Source organism: Castor canadensis, chromosome 9, assembly GCF_047511655.1.
Source record: "Castor canadensis chromosome 9, mCasCan1.hap1v2, whole genome shotgun sequence".
Classification (NCBI taxonomy): domain Eukaryota; kingdom Metazoa; phylum Chordata; class Mammalia; order Rodentia; family Castoridae; genus Castor; species Castor canadensis.
In genome coordinates, this window is record NC_133394.1 from 12666371 (window position 1) to 12690292 (window position 23922).

At 42.1% G+C, this 23922-nt stretch overlaps 1 protein-coding gene across 8 annotated transcripts in view; it reads left to right on the plus strand.

The window, feature by feature from the left end:
* Gab1 (GRB2 associated binding protein 1) overlaps window positions 1-23922 on the plus strand; it is a 116124-nt gene that overhangs the window by 65950 nt on the left and 26252 nt on the right. For 4 of the 8 annotated variants that reach the window (XM_020174683.2, XM_020174685.2, XM_074041207.1 and 1 more), the window contains exons 2-4: window positions 9830-10124; window positions 21781-22006; window positions 22367-22447. In XM_020174683.2, the coding sequence (XP_020030272.2) occupies window positions 9830-10124; window positions 21781-22006; window positions 22367-22447 (602 nt within the window). The remainder of the gene's footprint in view (window positions 1-9829; window positions 10125-21780; window positions 22007-22366; window positions 22448-23922) is intronic. The other 4 variants (XM_020174684.2, XM_020174687.2, XM_074041206.1 and 1 more) reach the window with 1 other exon arrangement.

Here is a 23922-nt window from a genome sequence, read left to right on the forward strand (position 1 = left end):
TAGCTGCTGGTGGTGCGAATGCAAAACCCCGTTCCCTAAAGAAGCATGTTTTGTGGAAAGGGTGACACTCCCACCCCACCCCTGGGATGGTGATGGGGGCTGGGAGTCAGCGTGTCACCTTCTGCACTTGGCCTGAACGGTGGTTTACATTTGCGTGAGAGATCCTGACTTCACTGTCTGTGGAGTCGTTTTTGGGCTTGCTTTGTTCTCCTCTTTGCATGAGGTTATCTGTCTTGCATGTTGGCCTTAATGTGTTTTAGTCAGTGGCTCCAGAATGCATAATTCACCTCTTTGAAAGGATGCCTTCCCAGGGAAATGCTTTGTTGTCATATGTCTTCATTCTGGAAGCTTTAAACTGAGTTTTTCGTTCAGAAGAAAATGCTACCAAGCATTGTTCTTTATTACATAAAATTTAATTATGGCCGCTTAGAACTTGTTTTGATGATACTTCAGTGCTTTCCTCTTTCATGTGAAAGTGTTGTTTTTGAACTGTGATCCTTATTGCAACATAGCCGTGTTCTATTTTATTATAAGTTGTAAATTCATGTTCGATAAGAAGCTTAGGAGAGAAAATCGAAATGTTTGTATGTTTTGCTGAAAACTCAAAACACCGGTCCCGTCCCAGAAATGTTTATTTTGGATGGAACAGGTGCACAAGAAGTAGAATTCAGGAGCTCCTGGTCGCTGTTTTTGTTTAATGAGCAGAGGTAGAGTTAGCAAGAGTTTGTGGCAGAACCATTGCAGCAATAAGAAGACCAGTGTTGGTCATCATTATGACTGATGACCAAGTTAGCATCACATCACCAGCAGCACCAGAAGACATTCATCTATTTGTTTATTCATTAAGGTGACAGTTGTCACACCCTTCTGCCACCAACTTGTTGCTTGCTGTGAACACGCTAGGTCAGTTACGAGGCACAGGGGGGAAGGAAACAGATGCACAGAGGACTGACTGAAGTGCAGTACTGTGATGGAGAGATGCACACTGGGGACACTCAGGAGTTGTCAGCTTGACCTGGCCTAGGTGATGGGGGAGCCAGGAGGGAAGCTGTGGCCAGCATTCCACAAGATTCCACTTACTACAAGTGAAAAACTGAGTTCCTTGTCATGATTTCTTGGAAATTTTGCAAACCATGCGAGAAGAGAATCTTTAAAATGCTACTCTAAGCATTTAACTGACTGTGTGACTCACGAATGAGAATGTGTCATAATTTACTTACTCAATTGCCTACTGCAGTCAGCTGTGCTGGTTTGCCTGGGATGGGAGTTGGGCTGGGTTCCTGGAAGGCCCTGCGCGTTCTGTGGAGTATTTAGACGGATTCACGTATTTACCAGTGAAACAGTGCTGTGTTGAGTATTTTGGTGGCTGGTGTTTAGCAGCATTTTGCATATTTCCACAGGCAAGATTCCTAGCATTGGAATTAGTGACCCTCTAGCTATGGGCGTGTTTGTGGCTCTTTGTTGCACTCTGGCCACATCCAGCTAGATTGGTAGAACTCTAGACATCCACCTCACCTGTGCCTTCTCAGGTTCTTGGGAGACGAGACCTTCTCCACCATCTGTGAGTCTCATTCCAAATCTCAACTGGCCACATTACATGTAACCCAGTGACCTTTCGTCTAGGCCAGAAATGGGCCAAAAGCAGCTCTCCCAGGTGGAGTGGAGGCCCTGACCCCTCTTTCCTGTACCCCCCATCCTGATCTGAGCTCACAGACTCTTAGCACACATGCTGGTGAGAAAAAGGTAAGATCTGATCTCCAGTGGAAAGCCAGGCCAGGCTGGCTTTGCTTCCCAGGCCGCGTTGAGCTGGACTGCCACCCAGGCCTCCTCAAGTCACAAAGTGGCATTTTTATCTTGGATCAACTCCCAGCCCAACTCTTGTCTCCCTTCAGCCTCCTTCTGGTCAGGGTAACTAAGGAAGCCTGAAAACCCCCACAGTTAGAGTGTGGACAGCAGCCCCCACCATTAGGACTGTGACAAGAGAAATGGAATGGTACCCACAAGTGAAATGCACACGGCTGCCCCACAATGCTGATGGAGAGCTAGTGACACAAGGGGAGCTGCTTTCCTGCGGAATGTTGGTGACTTGGTTTCCCTGGTTGGGGTCCAAGGCAGACCAACCAAACCAAATTGATCTCTGTAGTAAGAAGCATTAGAGTGAAATCCTGCCTTCAGGGCTCTTAACCTGTGCGGTAGGGGTTCATGGGAAAGCTTCCAGCAAATTCTCAAAGCACCTGCCTCAGAAAAAGCTTAAGAACTGCTCCGTGTATATTGATACTGAGGAGTTTTTGTCATTGCTGTTTTGTTTTATATAGAATTTATCCCCAGTTTAGCAATGATGTCAACAAGTAACTTATCTGCACTGTTATTGAAAACTTAAATTCCCTGAAATTTTCCCCAGCTACTGCAGCGTTTGAGTTAAATTTTCTTTTGTTTCCTTCTTCTTTTTTGTTTTTCCTCTTTTTTGAAATTGTTTCATTTCTGGCTAACCTGTTTTCATCCAGCCAATGTATGTCAACCCTGATTATTTAAAAAGTGTGGAACAGATGGAAGTCTGGGTCTAGCCATTGTTCTGCATTATTTTCGGTGTATTCTTTTGTTTATATTACTAAGCTAAAGTTAGCACAGCTCGCACAACGCTAGAAAATGGTGACAATAGTTTGAAAACAGGAAATTTTAGCCTTGTGTGTGTTTGGAACAGATGCTCATAATGATAGAGCGAGTGGAGTGGAAACTTCCACCCGCCTGTTTTTTCCTTATTTTGCTCTGTGAGCAAAGATGGTGCTTCCTGGAAAACAGCTTGAGTATTTGAAAGCACACAGGTTTCTCTTGTCCCTGCTCCTTGGTTACTTTGTTTTTCTTTATTTCATTTACCCTAGTAAGGTTATTAGGGGAAGTTAATATCTTAACAAGGTAATTCCCACAGTGCTTATTTTAGGTATTTAAATGTCTAACTTTGTACCCACTAACTGGCATGGCTTTTAAAAAAACCTGAAGCATTATAACTACTAGACCTTAAGGGAAGAGCAGAAGCACGCTTTTCTATTTTAAGTGTTCCAGCTTGCCTTGTCTGTTTGTTTTTAACCACCTAAATTCCAGTCTTTAAAACAAAGTTGCTATACTTTATTTGTGTAAGCTCTTTCCTTCCAAATGTATTGTGGAATTTGTATTTATTTACTTATTTGCTTGTTTATTTATTGGCAGGAGTGGGGTTTGAACTCAGAACTTCCCACTGACAGAGCAGGTGCTCTACCACTTGACCACACCTCTAGTCCATTTGCTCTGGTTATTTTGGAGATGGGGCTCTCAAGAACTATTTGCAAGGGCTGGCCTCTTTCTGCGATCTTCCCCATCTCAACCTCTCAAGTAGCTAGGATTACAGGCATGAGCCACTAGAGGCACCCGGCTGGCATTCTGTATTTTAAAGAAAGGTTAAAATCATTCACTAACTGCATAGTAATAAGAAAGCAGCATTTTCATATCTCCGTAAGTGTTATGTTTTGTTTTTGTGCACATCGTAACTAGATTTAAGAAAAAATTATTTGGCTTTGTTTTTTAAAGCATTTTAGGCATAAACTTTTTAAACATTTTAAGTTATACAAGTGATGAATGGAAGCTCCTTGAAAAAAATCAGTGGTACCAAAGCACATAAAATAAAAATGTGAAACTTTTCTGGCCTTTTTATTTCTCCTGAATACCTATTGTCATAACAGTTATCAGTGTTCTCCAAACAGTCTGTTTTATGTGTACAGACACACACATATGACTCTATTTAGTCAAATAGAGTTATTTCATGTATACGCTTTCCTTTTTCGTTTAGCAATAGCTTGTGGGCATTTTTTTAATCATTACTCTATTTATGAAATTTAGATTAAAACCTACCTTATAAAAAAATAGTATTTTCAGCCAAGCACCAATGACTCACGCCTGTAATCCTAGCTACTCAGGAGGCAGAGATCAGGCAGATCACAGTTTAAAGCCAGCCTTGGCAAATAGTTCATGACACCCTATTTCAAAAAAAAAAAAAAAAATCACAAAAAAGGGCTGGTGGAGTGGCTCAAGGTGAAGGCCGTGAGTTCAAAACCCAGTACTGCAAAAAAAAAGGTAGCATTTTCACCTTATGAGACATATACCTCCCACCCTGACAACTTTCAGAGTTCTGAGATTAATACATAAAATTTGAATTCTACCAAAGAACTGACAGTTAAGTCTTTTCCTAAGACATTTCAAAATGGAGACATTGCAATTTGCAGAGCTCTTCCTTCCCCCACACTTTTCTCAGGTGGTGAGAGGCTGTGGTGGTGTTTCATGGTGGGCTTGGCTCAGGAGGCAGGAGGTGCTGCTCTTTTCAGCTTATCAGTCTGAGAGTTCTTGGGGGGGGTGGGACTGGGGTTTGAACTCAAGGGTCACGCTTGTAAAGCAGGTGCTCTACCACTTTAGTCATCATTGTGATCATTCTGGTGACAGAGAACTTTAAAAACATCTTTGCAAGGCTTTAAGCATGTACAGTGTGTGAAATGCTGCCACGGGTACCCGGCTGACCAGGCACTTGATGTGTAGATGGGAGAATACTCCATGGGCATTTGGAAATGTAATCTAGACAATCTGTCCTTCGGTGATGCAAGAGACACCATAGGTCACAAATTGATTCACAGCCCGGTGTTGAAGGTCTGTGAACGTAGGGGGAGGCAGGAAGTTCAGAAAGGATTTCGAAGAATAGTCTGGGTTTGAAATGGTTCAGAGATGCTCTCCAGGGTTTAACTATCACGAGCCTAAGTAGGAAGATCTGAACGGCTCTGGCACAGCAGAGAAAGAATTAGACATGAACTTGAAAGTATCTGATTTTTGTTGTTGTTTGGTTTTGAAATTCTGTTGTAAACAGCAGAATTCTACAATTGATTGGGCCTGTGGCTCTCAACCTTGGTGTCAATCAGAACCACCTCAGAGGTACCCACGCTAAAGATGCCAGCCTGTCCTCGCCCCATCCAGTAAGATGTGATGGGTTAAGTGAACTTAACTCAGTATTTCTAGTGTGCGGTTGGGCTACCTGCGGGAGTGCTCTGAGCCCTGCTCTCTGCCTGTCCTTATTTCAGCTATTTCCTCAACAACTTGCCTTCCAGGAAGGGGACAGGGTAGGGATCAGGTGGTCTAGGCAAATGTCACCCAGGTATCGATCCATCAGTGGCCGCACAGAGAACTCAGAAAGCAAGTGAGTTGTGGCAAAATGATTCTCTTTGAACCTAACTCGCTCACTGTTTAGCTAGTTAGGCTTACTCTGTGAAACTATTAACAGTATCATAACAGGTAATGGTTTGGGACAAATTTAGGTTGAAATTTTGTTCCTACCCACCAAATGATGAGACTGCATCTGTACTTCCTTGTTGGTATATGTACCCCAAACCATACGGTGTGTGATAAGCCCATTTTAAGACACAGGTAGCTACAAGGGCTGGGGACACAGCTCAAGAGGTAGAGTGCAAGTGCAAGACCTCAAGTTCTAACCCTGGTGCAAAAAGAATAAGAATGGTTTTAATAAAAATGGTTCTTTTAAGGTGAAGTTCAAAACTACCTCTTGTATCTAGAGAGTTTCAAACACAAATTATTCTTTAGACAGCTCTGTTGTCGCCTGACAGTTCTTGAACAGGCTGGCCAGATTGCAGACAAGTCAGCATCCCTGTGACCGCAGTGTGAGAACTTGCGTGTTTTTATCCTGGTTTGCAAGGCCTTTTGACCTTCACAGACATGGATGAAGCACCCCCGTGGGGCTGGGCAGCAGGAGAAGAAAGAGAACGGCATGGCTGCCAGCCTCAAGAAATTCAGATGTAGGGATGTCGGCCACTTCACTAGGAAGGAGAGGGAATGTTGCCCTTGGAGCCATTCAGGGACAGTGTCCAGAGAGGGCAGGGCTGAATGTGGAACGGACACATGTGCTAAGGGCAGCTTGTACCAGGGGCAGAGGCAGGACAGAGCGGAGTGTTAGGGGAGAGCAAGCTTTGAGGGGTGCTTGGATGGAAGAAGGGCAAGAAGTGAGGCTGGGGACTGAAGGTGACAGTTTGTGAGCCCTGCCAGAGAGTTTGGGCTTTACCCTCCGGGCAGAGGGATCAGATCTTATCGGCTTCATCGAAATGTGGATGAAGTCATGCTACCACATCATTTATTTATTCAACTTAAAACTAGAGTGGCTTGCATATAGGAAATGGCAGTGAAACACGTAGTTCTTAACTGTGCCAACTTCTTTTTTTTATTGTTGTGCTGGGGGTACACTGTGGCATTTACAAAAGTTCTCATACGATATCAAATATATCAGACTTGAATTCACCCCCTCCATCCTTCTCCTTTACCCTCCCTCCCCTACTCCTGGAACAGTTTCAACAGGTCTCATTTTTCCATTTACACACATGGTACACAGTATTTGCAACCATATTCACCCTCCCACTGTACCAACCCCCTAGATAGGACCTGTTCTGCCCTCCTGTTCTCTGATTTTTTAAAAGAAAAAAAAAATGACATTTTTGTTTGTTTAAGATCGCCATACAGGGAGTCTCCTTGTGACATTTCCATATCTATGTGATTATAACCCAATTTGGTTCATGTCGTCTGTTTGTCTCCTTTCTGCCTTAGTCCCCCTCTGACGGTGGCTTCACAGGTTTAAACATTCTGTGTTCACTCCTGTGCGGAAAGTGGGTCACCCATGTCACCTTCTTCACTTCGTGCGAGCTCCACCTTCATTCCCTGCTCCTAATGGAAGTCCCATAGTTCAGATGCTCTTTGACGTGAGTTTTGTTTGAAACAGCTTTGTGTTTGGTTTTGGAGCCTTCTGGAACACTTGTCCTTTTTGTCTGTCGCTGCTCGCAGAACTGGTGAGGCAGTGGTGCGTTCTCTCTGGGGCTACCAAGGCAGCACGGATAAAAATAGGACCAACTTGAAGAATCCCAGCTATTTTCAGATAACAAAGACTGATTTATGTGGGCCCGCTTTGTGCTGTGACACAACACAGAGGAGCTTTTGTGCTGTGATTAGCACGGGTGCTGATGTCAGACCTCTCGTCAAGCAGCAAGCTTTATTCTGTGTCTAAATTGTGCTTTGTACCGTAATCCAGAGCCCCATTGTGTCTTATTAAAGTGTGTGGTGTTTGTAATTGCTTTGCTTTTCTAGGTTCATCCGTGCCAGATTCAATGAGAGTGACTCACTTTGTGACTGAGACAAACATTCACATTTGGACCCTGTTGAAAATAAATAAATGAGAAGCAGGTGCTTCTTGGCTAACTTCTGCGTCTTCATGCTGTAATTTCCTGCCATCTGGGCGTGCATCTTCTGGGGTGTCTGCCCAGCCCCTGTGATTGTCACCCCACTGAGGCTAGTGCACCTCAATTCATGGTACTCATTTATCAGCTATTTCAGTCTCTAAGGACCTTTTGGATTTCAGTGATGTGATTTCAGCAGGGAAGCAGGGGATAGGGTTGGGGAGGCACAGTCAGTCAGAACACAGTGACACAAACTGCAGTAAGAAGACACGATCCTGTCTTTAATGGTTTGTCCTTACCCCGAGCTGTCCCCATGTGTTTGGCTACTGTTTTCTTAGCTCTGGACACATGCATGTCCAGTTTGGGAGTCTTTTTTTTTTTTTTTTCAAGTGGAAGAGGTTTTCTAAGTTCGTCTTTTTTATTTTGGCCGATAAATAGCGAATTGAATATTCCCCAAGACTTTGCGACTTTATTCTCTTGGGGAAAGTCTATTTATTTACTGCACAGATGCTTCCAGGTACAAGGCACTGTGCTGTACATTGGCTATATAATGACAAATAAAGCAGCCGTGTTTGTTTTCTTCCTGGACTTTTCGGTCTGGTTAGTGGTTGGGTGTAAAACAAGTAAACATAAAGAAAAATTGAGGGGTAGGGGGAATGAAGGAGAGTGATGGAGGGGGAATTCAAGTATGATATATTGATATATTGCAAGAACCTGTGTAAATGCCACCATGTACCCCACCCAGCACAACAATAAGAAAAAGAAAAAGTGATAGAGTGCCTTATCTCTATCAAGTGCTAGAGTGTTTGAGCCCTGAGTTCAAACCCCAGTATTACCAAAAACAAAGCAAAAAAAAAAAGAAAAAGTGAATCGCAGTCGTACAGAAGTCACTACATGGTAATAGGACTCCTAGCACTGTACCCTACTTTTCCTTGGGTTGGGTTGAGGGTGGGCAGGGAAAGGGAGGCCTGAAGCTCAGAGCTGACCAGGCAAAATGAGTGAAGGGATGGATGACAATAACAGATCAAGGATGGACAAAGGAAAGAGCACGAGGAACGTCCCTGAAGCTGGAAAGAGTGTGGCCTCCTATAAGCCTTATTATCAGAAGAGAGGTGACGACTGACAAGAGAGAAAACTGCACTTAACAGCTTAGAGCTGAGCTGGGCGATCCCAGCAGTGCAGCTGTGCGGTGGGGACAGGTGACCCACTCCATCCATGCACCCAGCAGCCTTCGAGGGCCTCACTGAAACACAGCAGAGAGGCTGTGCCTACATTACTTAGTCTGAATCATTGGGGAGTGAATGGGTGAATTATGTTCAATGAATTATGCAGTAAGGCATTTTAGAAAGATTTTCTTGCAAGACATTAAAATTTTAAAACTCATATCTGTATTTAAAGCCAGGCCCTCTGCTATCTGGAGAAATCACTAACTGAAAGACAGAATTCCCTGATGGCCCTAGATAAAGAACACAAGGGTTTGTTTTCTTTTCCCTTCCTTCTCCATTAGATTTTCAGGCTCACTGCTTGATAAGAAAGTAGTCCTACAGGTTTTGTTTTTTGTTCTTTGTTTTTGGTGGTACTGGGGTTTGAACTCAGGGCCTCACATTTGCTAGGCAGACGCTCTACCACTTGAGCCACTTTACCAGCCATCTCTTGAGTTTTTTGAGACAGGACCTCACTCTGTAGCCCAGGAGGGCCTCAAACTGTGACCCTCCTGCTTCTGCCTCCCAAGTGCTGTCACCTTAGGTGTGTGCCATCACACTGGGCAAAGGGGCCTAATTTTACAGAGTTGACATTCATTGACTTTGAAGTAAACAGATGTGTACTAAGTGAAGGCACTTTTATAATCCCGTGCTAAATTCATGAAGTCTAACACCAGGGCTTTTCAAGTTACAAGACATCTGTAGAAATCTCACTCTGCCTTCCCCTCCTGGATACCAGTTCTTTCCTTTTTCTGTTGAGCTGTGGTCAGATTGAGAGTTTAATTGATTTACTGGTGATATTAAAGAACTGCATAACATTCTTAAATCTTTGCAAGTTTTCTAGTAAATTTCTTGTCAAAAGGATCGCAAGCGTTTCCATAAAGGAATGTCTGTCTGCTTAGTAATATCTCTGCAGGTAGGAAGCAAGCCATGAGTTCTCCTTCTTTCTAGGCAAGAAGGCAGAAAAGCTGCTAAGCCATTTTCTCCACCCCACTTGAGAGAGAGAGCGAAAGAGAGGAAAGGAGGGAGGGAAGGAACCCTGTGGTTTAAAATATGTATGACTGTTAGAAAGAAGCTTCATTATGTGTATTTTGTTTGTTTGTTGTGGTGCTGGAGTTTGAACTCAGAACCTTGAGTTTCCTAGGCAGGTGCTCTACCATTTGAGCACGCCCCCGGACCTTTTATACTTCAGTTATTTTGCAGATAGGGTCTCATGTTTTCCCCCCAGGGACCAGCCTCAGACCTCCTCCTCCTACCTGTACCTCCCACCTAGTTGGGATTACAGCTGTGCTTCACCACTCCCTCATGTATGTTCTTTTTAGCATGATATTAAGGCATGACAAAGCTTCTCTAATACTAAGTGGGTATTTGGCTTGTTTCCAGGCGTGGAAGAGGAGATGGTTTGTGCTGCGCAGTGGCCGTTTGACTGGTGACCCGGATGTCTTGGAATACTACAAAAATGATCATGCCAAGAAGCCTATCCGAATCATCGATTTAAATTTGTGTCAACAAGTTGATGCTGGATTGACATTTAACAAAAAAGAGTTTGAAAACAGCTACATTTTTGATATCAACACTATTGACCGGATTTTCTATTTGGTGGCAGACAGTGAAGAGGAGATGAACAAGTGGGTCCGTTGTATTTGTGACATATGTGGGTTTAATCCTACAGAAGAAGGTAAGTTGAGGACTCTGTCATTCAGCTTCAGTTCTTGTTTTGCTACATTTTTAGAAATGTCGTGAAAGTCTTTGTTATTTCAGTTACACACTATAATGTTTTATTTTACAACAGGAACTTGACATTCGGGAAGGGAAACTTTTCACAGGTGTCCCCGGGCAGTACTGGGGCGTGAACCCAGGGCCTCGCACTTGCTAGGCAAATGCTCTTCCACTTGACCCACATCATTAGCGCTTTTTGCTTTAGTTTACTTTTCAGATAGGGTCTTGCATTTTTGCCTGGGGCTGGCCTCCCGCAGTTCTATCTACCCGTCCTACCTCTGCCTCCTGTGCAGTTGAGATTACAGGTGTATGCCACCATGCCCAGCTTGTTTGAGATAGGGCCTTGCCCACTTCCCCTCCCCCAGGGTTGACCTCAAACCACCATACTCTCATCTCTGCATTCTGCACAGCTGGGATTACAGATGTGTTCTACCATACCTGCCCAGCCCTCTTTTTAGAGGTTTTAGAGAGAGAGAGAGAGAGAGAGAGAGAGAGAGAGAGAGAGAGACACTTAACCACTCCACAGTGTATAAACAATTGTCCTGAGGACGAAGGTGACAAGAGGACATATTTAAGAGCATTTATTGAGTTCTGATATAAGTATTAAATTGAACCATTAAGCACTGTGGATATTTAACTATTTTTGACCTATTACAGATAGGAAATCTTTTTTGTTTCAGCTCAGTTCTTTAGATTAAGTTTTGAAGTTGTGAAATAACCAGGGTGATTATCAGCACCTATGAAAAGCAAATGAGAACTAGTCACAAAACACAATGAGTAAGTCAAACAATGAGTTTACTTTTTTAGCACAGGTCCTAAGAAGAGCATGAGGGAATGGCAGGGACTCAAGGTTTGGGTAAGAGGAGTAAAGAAAAGGTGTCTAAGCGGAGGTCACTGTAGGCTGCAGAGGAAGTCCTGTTTCTGTGTCCATGAAAGGAGGGGTACAGAGCCCTCAGGCTTAGGGGATTGGGAAAGAAGGGACTCTGAGATGGAATAGAATTTTACTTGACTGAGCAGAACTGTGAATGGAAAAGGCAAGAGGACAGCTGCTGATAGATGTTGAATGAGGATCAGATTTGGGGTTCCCATCCTAGAAACAGCTGAGTGGTTAGAGGGCTCAAGACGAGCTTTGTAAAGGCAAGTCTTCTTCAAAGACTTTCTTACAGCAATTGGATTGCTTACTCCCTGTCTACTTGTCTACTTTGGTTCTTTTTTAAACACCTGCTCAGAACCTGCATAGAGAACTTCAATACAAATTCAGGTTTACAGAGTCAAGAATCCGAAATAGAGGCAAACTGGGGTCTTTGACTTTACCGTCTTCGCAATCATGGAGTAGTCCATGCTTATGTGTGGCAGATACGTTTCAAGACCCCCAGTGGATGTTTGAACCCCAGGACAGTACCGAGCCCTGTTTGTACTATTTTTTTCCTATGCTTACATGCCGATTAGAGAACTTAATTTATAAATTAGGCACAATAAAGGATTAGCAACTAACAAAATAGAACACTGTGATAAGTAAGAAATTGCCACCATAACTACTCTTTAACTTTGGAGCCATGATTAAACATAAGCACTGTAATACTAGGGCATCGTGACAGTTGCTCTGACAGTCAGGACAGCTGCCATGTGACTCGAAGGCTGGTAACATACACAGGCACATGTACTGGACAAAGGGAGGATTTGTGTCCCAGGCAGGATGGGATGTGGATTGAAACTGGCTGGTGGAGTGACTCAAGTGGTAGATTGCCTACCTTGGAGGGGAAAGGCACTGAGTTCAAACCTCAATACCATAAAAAAAAGAAAAAAGGGATTTGGATTGAAGCAAAACTGTGGCCATCGCTTGGGTGGGGACAGCCGGGGGTGGGAGAAAGCATGCCCATAGGTGCAGCCCTGAAAGGGCAGTGCCATCCAACTCAGCTAAGGCAGGTGGGGGAGTTGTGAACTAGAGATCTTCCCCAAAGCTCTGGTGGTGAAGGGCCTCGAGATTGTGTCATGGTGAGCACTGGTGGCTCACACCTGTAATCCCAGCTACTCAAGGAGGCAGAGATCAGGAAGATCGCAGTTCAAAGCCAGCCTAGGCAACCCATCACAAAAAAGGACTGGTGGAGTGGCTCAAGGTAGGCCTTGAGTTCAAGCCCCCATACCAGAGAGAGAGAAATTGTGTCACAGGAAATAAAGTTTTAGCTTTGTGAAGTTTGTACCTGTGTTCACAGAGTCAAAAGTTCAAGCCACAAATGGCATAGCTATCTTCTTAAGGGAGCAGTGACAAGTGTCAGACCATCGTGTTGGATTTTCCATTTAAGTAATTTGTCATCTCCTAGTCATTTTGCTGCTTCTGCTGTTCCTTTCATGGCTGCCTTTTCCATTTTGAAATTGTTCTGGGGGATGGAAGAGCAGGCTTCTCTGCTGGTTGCTTGTGGAGATGGAGCTGATGTGCTAGGTAGGAGGTGTTCCTCTCTTGTTCTTTTTATAATCCTAAATCTCTTTAACACATTAGATGAGACCCTCTCTTAGAGTCAAGGAATGTGAATTTCTCCTTTTTGGAAGTCCATTCAAGAGTGGATAGAGTTGAGAGCCCCCAACCTAAGAATTTCTAATACTTGTATTCAAGATTAATTTTTCAAGTTTTAAGGTACAGACTCTGCTCTGTTTGGCCATCTTAAAACAGTTCTTACCATCAAGAAGGTGAGTGAGCACCCAGTCAAGTCTGGGAGGAAGAGCTTGGTCTGCTTTAGGAAATGGATTCATCAGTTCATCCAATTACTTGAGTTTGCTGGCATTGTACAAAGCTGTCGCAGTCATTTAACACATAATGTTAGGTGACTAGTTAGGGAGACAAATGCCAAACCTCCCATACACGGAACTGAGCATCTAATGCGAAATGACTCAGAAGAATATCCAAAATAGTGCCATCACCAGCAAGTAGAACTGTGGAAGTCCATAAACACAGTTGTCGACTTCATAGAGGTTAATCTACTAGAAGGCAAATAAATAATCCAGTAATTAATGCCTGTGATGAGCATCTTGCTAAAGAAAAAAATATATACAAGTATAGATGGCAGTCACACTTGATTTAGTCTTAAGAGGGTCATGAAAAATCTAGGTAGCTTCAAATGGGTCTGTGGCCATCACTGATAATGTATTGAGACTTTAGTGGTATATTTTCATTGATTTTAGAATGTAGAGTCACTGGATCACCATGTCTCTTTTCACTTTATAAGCCTACCAGCGTAGGAGGGAAGACGTTTTAAAACTTGAAAGATAGCAGGGCATTGGTGGCTCATGCCTGTACTGTAATCCCAGTTACTCAGGAAGCAGCGATCAGGAGGATCACAGTGCGAGACCAGCCTGGGGAATAGCTCCCAAGACCCTATCTCGAAAAAACCCAACAAAAAAAAGTGCTGCAGAGTGGCTCAAGTAGTGGAACACCTACCTAGCAAGCGTGAGGCTCTGAGTTCAAACCCCAGTACATCCAAACTTGAAAGCTACAGTGACATTTTCTGTGGCAAAACTCCCAGATCCTTATGAACAGATCAGAATTATATTTGGATTGAATGAAACTCTTAATTGTGACCTTTTTATCATCACAGTATACATACGAGGTAGAAGGTTCTGTAAGATCTTTCATAAAACGATTATTCAGATTTGATATGCATAGTTTATGTGTTGGTTACAAGGACAGCTGTGGTAATCACAGATCCTTTTTATCTGCTCATTTAAACAAATCCCTCATGAGTAATTTGCCTGTGCTTTCTACGTTTAGTTCATGAGCTAGATAAATGCAACTGCACTTATATTTCAGATTCTATTATTTACGTTTTTTCACAATTTCTTTCTGGCCATACTCCCAAAGTAGTCAGTTAGAAATATCTTACCATTCTGTATTGAAGTATACATTGAGTTTCTTGGAATAAATCTATAAAAAGTGAATAATTCTTTATTATGTAGCATTAGAGAGCCAAAAATATTATATTGTACTTTGTTATTTTGATTTACAGTACTAATAGTGAAGATTCCCAAAGATTTTTCATTTGCTCTACTCTATGCATTTCTAGTAGCTAAGATTGCAAAATGCCTTAAAGAAAAATAGCCTAGCATGGGCAGAATCCTGGGTTTGAATCCCAGTACAAGAAAGAGAGAGAGAGAGAGAGAGAGAGAGAGAGAGAGAGAGAGAGAGAGAGAGAGAACTAAAGATTTGTGTCAAATACTGAACAGCAGAGAGCTGTTAGTAACTATTGGAGCCATAGTCAGACAGTTTTTTTGTGACAAGGTAAGAATCAAAATGTTTTTTGCTCTGTCTTTAACTTTCCCTGTTTTGTGCTCTCTTGCTTGCAAGCAGACCTCACCACCATCACTCAGCAGTAGCAGGTACTTCTGTCTTTCCCAGATCTGTCCCCTGAGCCCCGCACTCCTTCCATTTCAGTAGGCTGAATGTGCTCCCACTCTTGGCTTGAAAATTGGCTTATACCAGGAGGTGATTTTTTCACTCTGCAAGTTTCAAGCCAGATGTGGGAAGAAGTAGACTGTGCTTGGAGATCCAGTCTGAGAAAATAACTCTCCCCAGCCCCTGGGAGAATAACTAGTTTTACCCTGAAAACAAAAGGCAAGGGGAAAAATCTGACCCGTGTTTTGATTCCAGGAACCTCTCAAAATATCCTTACCGTGTTATTTCCGCTGCCCCCAATGACCACGGCTATTATTGAATCCCCAGAACGCTGGCAGACTGTGTCTGTTTTTAAATTCTAGCTTGTTGAACTGTGTGTAGGTCTGGTGATGCTTTTCGTTAGTGGATTGGAGGATAGGAACTAATTTCTTTTGTTTTTCTTGGAAATGTGTGGACTTATTTTTGTTTCTACAACACCAAGTTGGAAGCTATTAAATTTGCCAAACAAGTGCTGGGAAGCCCAGGACAAGGGCAGGAGGAAGCTCGCTCGCCTCTAGAAAAGCCGCTGGGTCAATTTTAGGATGCAAGATGAAAACACTGCCTGGGTTGCTTTTCTCAAAATGCCCAGATTATAGTGGTTTAATTGAGAAAAAAAAAAAGTATAGTTCTCTGTCTGACAGTCTTCCTTTTCCTAGGTAAACTAACATTTAAGAATAGATAGGTGGCTTACACCTGTAATCCTAGCTACTCAGAAGGAAGAAATCAGGAGGATCACGGTTCAAGGCCAGCCTGGGCAAATAGTTTGAAAATACCCAACACAAAAAATGGATGACAGAGTGCCTAGCGAGTGTGAGGCCCTGAGTTCAATCCCTAGTACCTCCAAAACACACACACACACACACACACACACACTTCCCTTCCTGTAAATCAGTCTTTGTAAATCAGAGACTTTTAAATTTCTTTTTACTTCCTTTTTTTTCTCTTTTTAACTAGTGTGTATTAATTGTACGAGAGTTTCATTGTGGTATTTCCATACATGCATATAATGTACTTTGATCGGATTCCCCCCACCACCACTCTTTCTTACCTTCCTTCCCCCCTTTTAAAACAATTTTTAGAGTTTCATTATTCTTGTCTTCCTGCATTTGAGTGAGGTACATTGATCACATTCACCTCTCTGCTTCGACCCTCTCCTTTCACCCTCCTGCCTTCTGCTGGTTGCCACCTCCTAACAGTGTGTCTTCTCCCACCTCCATTTACACTCTTGTCATTCTTTTTTAAGTATAGATTCCACATATGAGAGAGAATATTCAACATTTGCCTTTCTCAGTCTGGCTTTTTTCACTTAGATGATTTCCTATTTTCCTACAAATGACATAATTTCATTCTTCTTTATAGCTGAATAATACTTCCTTGTGTACATATTTTCTTGGGCTTTGTTTGTTTGGCGGTACTGGAGTTTGAACTCAGGGCCTTGTGCTTTCTAGGCAGGTGCTCTACCACTTGAGCCACTCCACCAGATTCAATTTTTTTTTTTTTTATCATTCATTAGTGGATGGATGCATAGGCTGATTCCACAGCTTGGTTCTTGTGACCATTGCTGCTGTAAACATGAGTGTTCAGGTGAACGCTGACTTAACATTCCTTCACATGCGTGCTTAGCAGTGATACTGTAGGTTCATATGGCAGTTCTATTTTTAGTTTTTTGAGGAACCTCCATACTGATTTCCATAGTGACTGCTCTAATTTTCGTTCCCACCAACAGTGTGTAAGAGTTCCTTTTCCCCGCATCCTCGCCCAAGTTTGTTGTTTGTTTTCTTGATGACTGCCTTTCTGACTGGGGTGAGATAGAATCTCGACATCATTTTGATTCTCATTCTTTGCTTCTTTTTATTGAGGCATAAATTACTACTGTGAAAGGCATAGATCTTGATTTATTCAGTATAGTCTTATATTTCCATCTATGCCTGTACTTAAAACACAGGTATCTTTGAAGCTGCCCTTCAAATTAAGATACGAAACGCTTGCACTCCCCCCAAAGTTCTCTCATGCCTGTTCCAGCAAAGCACCCACCTAAATGTAGGGTTTTTTTCTTTTATCTTCCTTCTATTGCCATAGATTGATTTTGCCTATTCTTTTTTTGGGGGTGGTGAGACAGTACAGGGGTTTGAACTCAGGGCCTCATACTTTTTAGGCAGGCATTCTACCATTTGAGTCACTTCGCCAGCCCTTTTTCACATTGGGTATTTATTTTAAGATGGGGATCTCTTTTTTTTTTTTTCTGCCTGGGCTGGCTTTGAACTGCCATCCTCCTGAGCTGTGCCTCCTGAGTAGCTGGGATTACAGGCCTGAGCCACCAGCCTATTTTGTGGATTCTCAAACTCCATATAAATGAAACCATTGGATCTGGCTTCTTTCTTCCAACCCTAAGTCCCCGAGATTCAGTCGTGTTGTAGCATATAACAGCTCTGCAGCCCATGCTCTTTCATGTGCTTATGTCACTTGTATGGACGTCTTCTGATGTTGAGGGATGTTTGCATTGATGCTGGTTTTTAGCTAATGTAAATAAAGGTATGGTAAATATTCTTATGTGTCCTCCAGTGGCCATCAGAGCTTAGTTCTTTTGGGTGTATTCCCATGAGTGGAATGGCTGCCTCATGGGCTGTATGTAACTTTCCTCGCTTAGTAGTGTCACTCTCCAAAGTCATTGAACCAGCTGCTTCCCTCCCGCAGTGAATGAGAGATTCGGTCACCCACTCTCAGTGACATTTGGCATTGCCTGTGCTCTTCAGCCCTTCTAGTGGGTGGTTGTAAGTCACACCTTCCTGAGACCTAATTCAACCAGAGGGTGACTTTGTGTTTTGTGTTATTACACATTTTTCAATCTTGATTCATTGGATGGCCTGTGGTGGGACCCAGACCCAGTGTTCTAAAATATCCAAGTGATTCTGATGCCGTCATACCTCTGGATAAAAATGTCAGCGCTTGTCAGCATTGCCTAGGGACTGACGTCTGCAAGAATGCTTGCAGTCTCATTGAGAGAGCCGTGACAGACAGACTTCCTAGTTGAAATACACGACACATATTCAGGGGTCTTCAGTAGCTGATTGAATAAGTTGAATAAGTGTTGCCTCACTGACAGCTCCTAACACTGCTGCTCGCTTGTAGGTTTCCCTTTCTCGATTGTTCTTCCACAAAAAGTGGGGCTGTCAGAAGTGAGAAGATGGTCACGTTACCATTCATGGTAATGACTGCTCTTTGGAGACTTTTACTGGCTAAGTTAGACATGAATCCAATGCTTCTCTTTACAGAAAGAAGAAGTTGACCACACAGCAGGTAAATCAGTGGAAACAATAGATCAGCGTGACCTTGCCCCATTACCTTGTGAACATAGGGGAACACTCTTGAAGTAGAAGTTTTGGAAATTCTCTTCTCTCAGCAGATAAAGCCCATCTTCAGATCTGAAACATGAGCACCGCCCCACTTCTATTCTTGCAGGTCAAGACCAGTAAGTTAGTGTTTGCAAAATCAGAGAACTTACCCCTTCAACTTTGTGGCATTCTCCTTTACCAACAAGGAAGAGCAGAATTCTTTCTTAGGGCTTAAACTCTTCTGCCATTCCATTTTGTGTTATGAAAGACTAATTATCTTAGATGTTCAGAGACGTTTTCTACACTCCTAATTCGAGGGCCACTGAACATCAAGCATGATGGCTCCACCCAGGATAAAACTGTACATTAGGCGAGGAGTCTTGGGCCAGTTTGTTACTTGTGGGTTTCATCAAATCGTGAGCCCCTGCTTGTTCACAGGAAGGCCTTCCTTAGCAGTACTTACTAGCTTTCTAAGTAAATTTCCCTTAGAAGTTTGCTCCAGTAGCTTATTAGGCCTTGAATGGATGTTAATTATAACTCTTCATGCCTTCTGAATTAAAAAATGGTGAATTATTTTACATGCACAAGCAAACCCTAAGCCATTGCTTGCTTCTTAGAAACTCGAGCAAGGCAGAAAGCAGAGTGCTCTGTTCTATGACTTGTGGCATACCTTAGGCATAAATCCGGTCAATGAGGTGGAACAGATGGGTCAGTTCTTTGTTTTTTGGGGTTTTTTTTAGCAGCTGTTTAGCTTCAGGCAGAAATGTTAAGTTAGAGACGATTTAGGAACAATAAAATGATTTTTCTCTAGTTCTCTTTTTTAAATTATTTGTCTTTTTTTTTGTGATATGGGATTTGCACTCAGGACCTCACACTTGCTAGGCATCCCAGCTCTTTTCTCTAGTTCTTGCCTCTTAGAAATACATATAAGTTTTGACATATTAGGAACAAATGAAACAAACCTTTGACTCCCAGGCCTCCTTTCAGAAAATTGAGGAGCTTATAGACTTAAAGAGGTTCAAGTTTTTTCATCATTCAGAGGTAGGAGAAAGGGGCCATCAAAAAGAAGATGGTATTGTGTTAATAAAACAAGGTCACAGGTGCCACTTAACGTGCACCACTCAACTCAAGTTTAGAAAAAATACTGAAGGAAAAGTATATCTATAATAGCTGTCACCTGGAATCGTTAGTTTAGGAATTACAGAGGAAAGCTGGGATATGATTTTATACAGTGGAGTATCTCCAGAGTTTACTTTCATTTTGGTTTGATTAGAACTAAAAACTGATTATCCAGTTTTACCACGCCTGCACCGTAGAGGAAGTACATGCAATTCCTCTGTGAGTAAATGCAGCCTGTAATTACATTAACTATGTTCTGATCTTTTTTTCCTTCTCAGTGTTTCATGTATTTATTTCTTAAGTTTGTCTTTAAAAAGCAGATATCTTTCATGGTTTTCTTATCTCCGCAGGATTGCTCTGAGTCACTAATTGATATGCAGCATTTTAAATCCCCTTTAAATAAATCTCTGTATATTTGCAACTGACTCAAAAGAGTAAAAACAGTCTGGCATCAGTGGCTAACACCTGTAATCATAGCTACTCAGAAGGCAAAGATCAGGATTGAGGTTCGAAGCCAGCCCAGGCAAATAGTTCTCCAGACCCTATCTTGTAAAAACCCATCACAAAAAGACCTGGAGGAGTGTCTCAAGCAGTTGAGTGCCTGCCTAGCACAAGAGTAAAGCCTTGAGTTCAAACTCCAGTACCATCAAAAAAAAAAGTAAAACATTTCATAGGTATGTTAGCATCACTTTATAGTCAGCATCTACTAGACAAGTATTTATGAGAAACCACTTCTGTTATATAAATGTTCGAAAAATATTTTTATATTCTTACCGTCCTCTGTTCTCACCTTCCATTAATAAGAAAGAATTAACTCCTGACAGAAGGTGTTAGATTTTACTAGGTAAGTCTGCGTGAAGACATTTCATAGAGCATCACAGTGATTAAAAATTTAGAAATTAGCTCACCTTCTATTCACTTAGGCAAAATATTCAAATTAAAATTGATTTTCAAGCCTCATTAGCATCTAGCAGGACTCCCAGAGTTCTGGAGAAGCAAAATCTGAAGAGTGCCTGCAAGCAGTGAGTCTTCCAGATTTGGGAGCACCCCTCACTTTAACTTCTTAAACAGACAGAAAGTGCTGAGTTTCTGCCCTGCGACTGAAAAGTTTTCTTCAGCAAATGCTACACCTAAGACACAGGAAGCATACCAGTTTTGATCCTTTCTTCTTTGCCATTGGAACACACCGTCATACACAGGCTTCCCAGTTAGAATATCATCTCTGCGACACGGGAAGAACTGCAAAATGAGCTGAATAAACTTTGCTGTGCACCATTCTATTATAGTTAAATTCATAGAGCAGTGTCTGAAGCATGCAAATTTATTTTAAATATCTATCAGAACACAGAACTAACATTTTGCCTATCTGATAAATTGGCCAAATGACCTGCATTTCATCCTATTTGAAGGAATGTGAGTTCCTGTATCTTTTTTAGCATCTTTTACGTAGTGTTTTATTATGAAAAATCTCAGTTTCAACCCAGCCTTTTCTATTCTAATATAAACAGGAAACAAATTTGTTTATTCGTGTATGAGTGTATGACCTTTTCTAGGTTATTTCTAGCCTATATGTCTAACCAGAATAACTGAACATAGTCCTATATGTGATCATGTCAGTAATTACAGAGGAATTTTTATTTCTAGATTTTTAACTTATTTTCAAGTAACTTCCTTCTACACAATTTAGCTATTTTTTTCCCCCTTAACGCTAGGGGTGGATCCCAGGGCGTTGGGCATGCCAGGCAAGTGCTCCACCACTGAGCTACATCCCCAGTACAATTCAGCTATTTTTATATGTCTTCTCAGAACATAGTTAGTGGCTTAATAAATTACTTCTTCACTTTCTGCCTTTTCATGAAAATCCTGTAAAAGTTTATTCAACGACAGATGAGGTTATGAGGTAGACCTTAAGAAAGCCCTGTCCCTGTTCACAAACGGAATCCATCTTCACCAGTTCCAAACTAGAAATATTCCTCCCTAGTCTGGTGAGAAGTAGAAAGAAAATAACAAAGAGCAAAATAACCATCACACACTTTATTATCACTGGGGGAAAAATCCGTCTCTTCTGCTGAGATTGTAAAACACCTTCATTCCGTAAAAGGTAAGGTCAACAGTGGCTTTTTCATGCCCCTGGGCTGGAAGAAGAGTCCTGCTCTTTAGCTACCTATGACAAGAACCACTTACTGCATGTACAAAGGTCACCATGTAGGTGGTGCAGCCAGGGTCTTGTTATGTTGCCCTGGCTGGCCTCAAACTCCTAGGTTTCAGTGACCCTCCATCTCAGCCTCCTGAGTAGCCGGGGCTGCAGGCATGTGCCACCACATCCGACAGCAGGTGTTGGAGTGTGTTTTAATTGACAGTGTCCATCATTCTGTTTTTGTATATTCGAACAGTTTATTTCTTGCTGGGCATGGGTGGCTTATGCCTGTAATCCTAGCTACTCCAGAGATAAGATCAAGAGGGTCTTGGTTTGAGGCCAGACCAGGCATATAGTTCTGGAGACCCTATCTTGACAAAACCCAACAGAAAGAGCTAATGAAGCAGCTCGTGTGGTATAGAGCACCTGCCTAGCAAACATGAATCCCTGAGTTCAATCCCCAGTACTACCAAAAAAAAAAAAAAAAAAAAAAACCCAAAACCAAAAACAACCCAGAATTGATCTCCAGACTTTAAAGTAGTTTTGTCTAACAAAACAGTTCTTCTAGTGTGACAGACAATGACAGTCAAACTTTGGTCTGCAGATCCCAGCAAGCCACTCGGCAGCTCCTCGCAAGCACCCTCTGATTTGCCTTTCGCTGTGAACACAGCACCGCCCTCCACCCAGGTGGATCCCTCCTCTGCTGCTCTACCTCCTTCATACCAGCTCATCAGCCTCCCACCACACCCAGAATCTCTTGGCCTCCAGGAAGATCCCCAAGACTACCTCTTGCTGATCAACTGTCAAAGCAAGAAGCCTGAACCTACCAGGTAAATGGTACATGACTCTGCATGTGTGTGCGTGTGTGGGTATGTGTGTTTTAAATTCCACCTTTGAATTTTTTTAACCTTGACTTGAAGACTTAAAGGAACCATCCATATAAGATTACGGTGTAGTGCTATCTTTCAGGTTATACCCTTATTAGTGAGTTCTGATATTCAGGAGGTGCTGCTGAAGAAACACAGTCTCTGCTGTCTTTGGCAGTGAGCACTGGTGCCTACAAGGCTCCTTTGGAAATCTGGCTACTGTTCCATAGTCTTTGTTACAGACTCACAGTATTACTTGCTTAACAGATTTCACTGATTTATAAATGGTGACCTTGCTCCATTTCTTATGTGATTGTAAACCAGCCAAGGGTCATCTTTTGTTTCTGAAGAAGGAGAGGAATACCTACTACTAGAAGATTTTGAAAGCAAAACGATTCCATTGCAGTGAGTGTGTTGTAGTTTTGGATCTGTGTGAGAAATTAATCATTCAGGTAAAATCCCAATACGGCAAGTTCTACGGAATGTACAAATTGGCTTTTAGGGAAATTTGATGAAATGGATTATACTGCTAAAAGCTATGAAACTTTGAAATTCTCACATCTAACAAGCAAGCAGTGCTACCCCAAACCTTGACTTCACAAATTTTTTATTTTGTATATATATATATATATATATTTTTTTTTTTAATTTATTTTTTTTGTGGTGGGGTGCTGAGGTTTGAACTCAGGGCCTCATGCTTGCTAGGGAGGTGCTCTATCACTTGCGCCACACCTCCAGCCCTGGTTTGTGCTGGGTATTTTCAAGATAGAGTCTCTTGAACTATTTGCCTAGGCTGGCCTCAAACCATCATCCTCCTGATCTCTGCCTCCTGAGTAGCTAAGTTTACAGGTGTGAGTCACGAGCACCTGGTGACTTCACAGATCTTGAAGTAGGAAGCAGTATATGGAGTGCAGTGCAGTGCTTGACAGAGGGGCCGCAAACCTTCCCCAAAGCCTTGGTACCCTGCTCTCTCCCTCCCCACTTCCACATCCATCTGCTCTGTTGAGCTTGAAGATATTTTAATTTGGTCATCTTTGACATTTGATATTGAGTGGTTGAAAGGTTTAAAGCCACAGAAAAGTTGGAGGGCAGCTGTTTCACTATTTAAAGAAGCAGCAGGAAAATGAAGATCCATAGCCCTGTCTCTGTCATTAGCAGCTATGTGATCATGGTTAATATCATCAACTGGGTGTGCTTATTTGCAGTATAAAAGTGGGGGTGAGTTGCATATTAGACAGGAAGAAATGTTTCTGAACAGTGTTAAGCCTTATTACTTACATGACAAAGAAGTTTTTTGGTGTTTTTTTGGTGGCATTGGGGTTTGAACTCAGGGCTTCATGCTTGCTAAGTAGGCATTCTTATTACTTGAGCCACTCTGCCAGCCTCCCAAAAGCTTTTTAATGTAAAAAGTGATTATTAGTGGATAAAACCAGACAAAGCGCTTGTTACAATTTTTAATGTAGAGTTTAAGGTACACAAAATGGTTTCTGTGAACCATTCCCCAAAATGATGGAAACATTTCAGAAATATTGTAAAGATGGTTTTCTCTATATTTGCTGTAATGGGATTTTACCTGTGAGAGCAAGAAAAATTTATAAATCAATACTAGCTTTAATGCCAAATTCTCACTTGATTGTGCTTGTTTGCTGTGAGTATTGAAAATGATACACTTGCAACTCTGTTACCTGTGCTACTAATAAAATTTTATTTTATAAAGATTTTCTGTTACCTTCCAATATCATCTAAGGGACAGGTCTTCAGCACATTTTGCTTTCATGTTGGTGTCTCTCACTGATTTTACTGGTATCCCCTCTTCCCCGTTACAGTAGAGATTGTGTTCCAGATTCCTTCCTAGATACATTTTGCAGACATGACAGCAA